This window comes from Anarrhichthys ocellatus, unplaced genomic scaffold (genome assembly GCF_004355925.1).
Source record: "Anarrhichthys ocellatus isolate YVR2014 unplaced genomic scaffold, GSC_Weel_1.0 scaffold4, whole genome shotgun sequence".
NCBI lineage: Eukaryota > Metazoa > Chordata > Actinopteri > Perciformes > Anarhichadidae > Anarrhichthys > Anarrhichthys ocellatus.
The window spans coordinates 14,879,917-14,882,856 of record NW_022280034.1 but is presented as its reverse complement, the minus strand read 5'-3'; the positions used below and the strand labels follow the sequence as shown (position 1 = coordinate 14,882,856).

General features: G+C 49.0%; 1 protein-coding gene across 2 annotated transcripts in view; it reads left to right on the top strand.

The window, feature by feature from the left end:
• The window catches only part of ubtd1b (ubiquitin domain containing 1b), a 6,608-nt gene extending 4,457 nt beyond the window's left edge, over positions 1–2,151 (top strand). For both annotated transcript variants that reach the window (XM_031843284.1, XM_031843283.1), the window contains 3 exons: positions 74–301; positions 401–558; positions 708–2,151. In XM_031843284.1, the coding sequence (XP_031699144.1) occupies positions 74–301; positions 401–558; positions 708–1,034 (713 nt within the window). In that variant the 3' untranslated portion in view covers positions 1,035–2,151. The remainder of the gene's footprint in view (positions 1–73; positions 302–400; positions 559–707) is intronic.
• Positions 2,152–2,940: the final 789 nt, after the last annotated feature.

Here is a 2,940-nt window from a genome sequence, read left to right as displayed (position 1 = left end):
TTCCTAACAAAAAAAAGAGCATGTTTTTTTGCCTCCCCCCCCCCCCCCCCCCCCCCCCCCACCCCCATCGCAGGACGCAACGAGCCTCTGAAGAAAGACCGTCCCAAGTGGAAGAGTGACTATCCGATGACCGAGGGCCAGCTGCGGAGCAAGCGCGACGAGTTCTGGGACACGGCGCCGGCCTTCGAGGGCCGCAAGGAGATCTGGGACGCCCTGAAAGCAGCGGCCGTGGCCTTGGAGGGCAGCGACCACGACCTGGCCCAGGCTATAGTGGACGGGGCCAGCATCACGCTGCCACACGGTGAGGACGGGAGAAAAAAGGCGTGGGTCTTACATTACATAGCTTAAATGTCTCGGAAAAATACAACCCGTCATGTTTTTGTTTGACACCTTTCTACAGGAACTCTTGCAGAGTGCTACGACGAACTGGGGACCCGCTACCAGCTGCCCGTCTACTGCTTGGCTCCGCCTGTGAACCTCATCTCAGAGCGCAGCGACGACGACCCCAACGATGGCCCCGAACCTGCTGTGGCGCCTAAGAAGGAGTTCCAGCTCAAGGTACTGTGACACAAGCATCCTTAAAGACTCGCCTGGTTGTTTCTCTCATTTAATTTGGGAGTTTTTTTAAAGGTAACCAACCAATTAAACTCTGTTATTTATGTACTTTTTGTCCGCCGTTAATCTTCACGCTCCCCTGTCCACTGCAGGTGCGGCTGTCCACGGGCACGGACCTGCGCCTCAGCGCCAGCATGGCCGACACTATCGGGCTCCTGAAGAAGCAGCTGCAGGCCCAGGAGGACATTGACGCTGGCCACCAGCGCTGGTTCTTCTCCGGGAAGCTGCTCACGGACAAGACGCGGCTGCAGGACACGAAGATCCAGAAGGACTTTGTCATCCAGGTCATTGTCAACCCGCAGGCCCTCCGAGGCCCCAAGCTGTCACCCACCACCACCCCCACCAACACTCCCACCAACAGCCCCACCACCGCCACCCCCACCGCTGATGCTGACGCCTCCTCGCCTACGTCTGAATGACCAAGGACTCAGAGGATGGACGGAGGGATGGTGGGCGGCGGCACACTCTTAAGCACCAGAGCTGCCTCCTATTGCTGGATAACTTTTTGAGATCGTACCGTGGAGGTACAAAACTACTGCGGGGCAAAAAACACAAGGGAGAAAATCATGAAAGTGCTGCTCTCTTTCATCTACCATGTGTCATTGTATTTTGTCTTGTGTGCTGGTTTTGCTCTTTAAGCGGATCCAGTCACCACGCTGACTCTGGAGGTCCTCGTCCCCCTGCCTCTCTGAACCATCTTGAATAAAAAGCAGAATGCAGCCTTTTCGACCACATACAGAATGTGCACATCATGCTGCACGTGCAGACTCCGCCTCTGCACTTTTTTTTTAATCTGCACTAACGCTAACTTAAGTGCCAATGGAAGAGAGGCAGAGAGGCGTTAGTGTGGTTCTAAAGCACATTTCTATATGATGCCCGTGGACTTCTCTTCTCCACAGAAAGACGAGGGGAAGGCAGATACTGAGACTTTTTTCTCCTTTCTTTCTTTTCTCGAGGAAACAATGTAAACTGAGCTTTTTTGCACATTTTGAAGATTACTATACTTTCGTGGTAGTTTGTGTGCCTTCTACAAGACAAAACAAAAAAAGGGTTACTGTCTGGCTAGTTTTACCGCTAGGCTAATAAGCCTTCTGTATTTTTTTAGATTCAGGAACTCTTAGATCAACCCAAGCTGTAACCGCTGCCTTTTTTTTAACGATTTCATGAATCCTACAGACAAAACATCTGGCGTGTGTGTTGGGGCGAAAGTAATGTGTGTTTGGCGACTATGATGACATTGCAGTTTGACGTAGTTCACGGAGACGAGACTGTTTCCCCGGTCATAGCTTTGCAGTCAATCATGTCATTTTGTAAAGGGAAAGAGTATTCTCCCATGTAAGAATAATGGTCTTAAAAGATGCATTGTTGACCATTTAATGACCCCCCCACCCCGCCCTGCCCTGTCCTCTAGGGGGCAGCAACACACAGCCCTGATACATTCAGCTCACTTGCTTCGGGCTTGTTCTTTTTTTTTTTCTCCACCCGATGAATGTAAATCCAGTATTCATTTTCCTTTTTTATGCTCGATCTGTTTGACTCCCTTCACCAGCGTACATACGGCCTCCACGTTTCATATGTGAGAGCCACGATGAGTCCATGTGGCGCGGTGAACCGAAACAATGAGAGGGAAGCACCGTAGACTCAGGTGTTGGTTCTCAATGGAGCCGGCAGTACAGGAAGTCTTTAGTTTCAGTGTCAATATCAAGAAAAGATAACTTAAAGGGGCGCTATGATTTGAAAGCATTAAAAGTAGACATCTTTCTGGACGAGTGATGTCATGACCTTTTCTTTTTTTTTTCATTTTCTATAAAGTATCATTTCACAGCATACTGGGATCACTGTACGCTGCGTAGAGGTCAGACCTTTTGGGTGGAGTGACGCTGTTCGTGACAACTCCAAACATTTGGTTACCGTCCGCTGCTCACAAAGCATTAAAATTAACCACTTTTAGTGGTTTTTTTTTTGTTTTTTTTGTTTGTTTTTTTAAAGCTGTCAGGTGAGTTCTCCAGGTAGGGAAGTGGCTCATTGCCTGAATAAAATAAATATGAAGTTAAAGATAGAAGATTAATTTTAGTCTTTGAACAAGTCATTTTGCCCTTTTCTGAGTCTGACATTGAGCAGTGTTTTTAGCCTGTGTATATAGCAGCACAGCTGCAGTGACTGTGACTGATCGCCGTTGCACGGTGAAGATAATTGTTTTGAGTTTGTTCCTCCGGCGGCTGCCAGAGGACACAAACACAATTGCCTTGAATTTGCGCCGGCTACTCGTAGCCAAAGCTCCCATCAGGCCTGACGGTCTACGTGGTGAACCATCGTGGCTACATT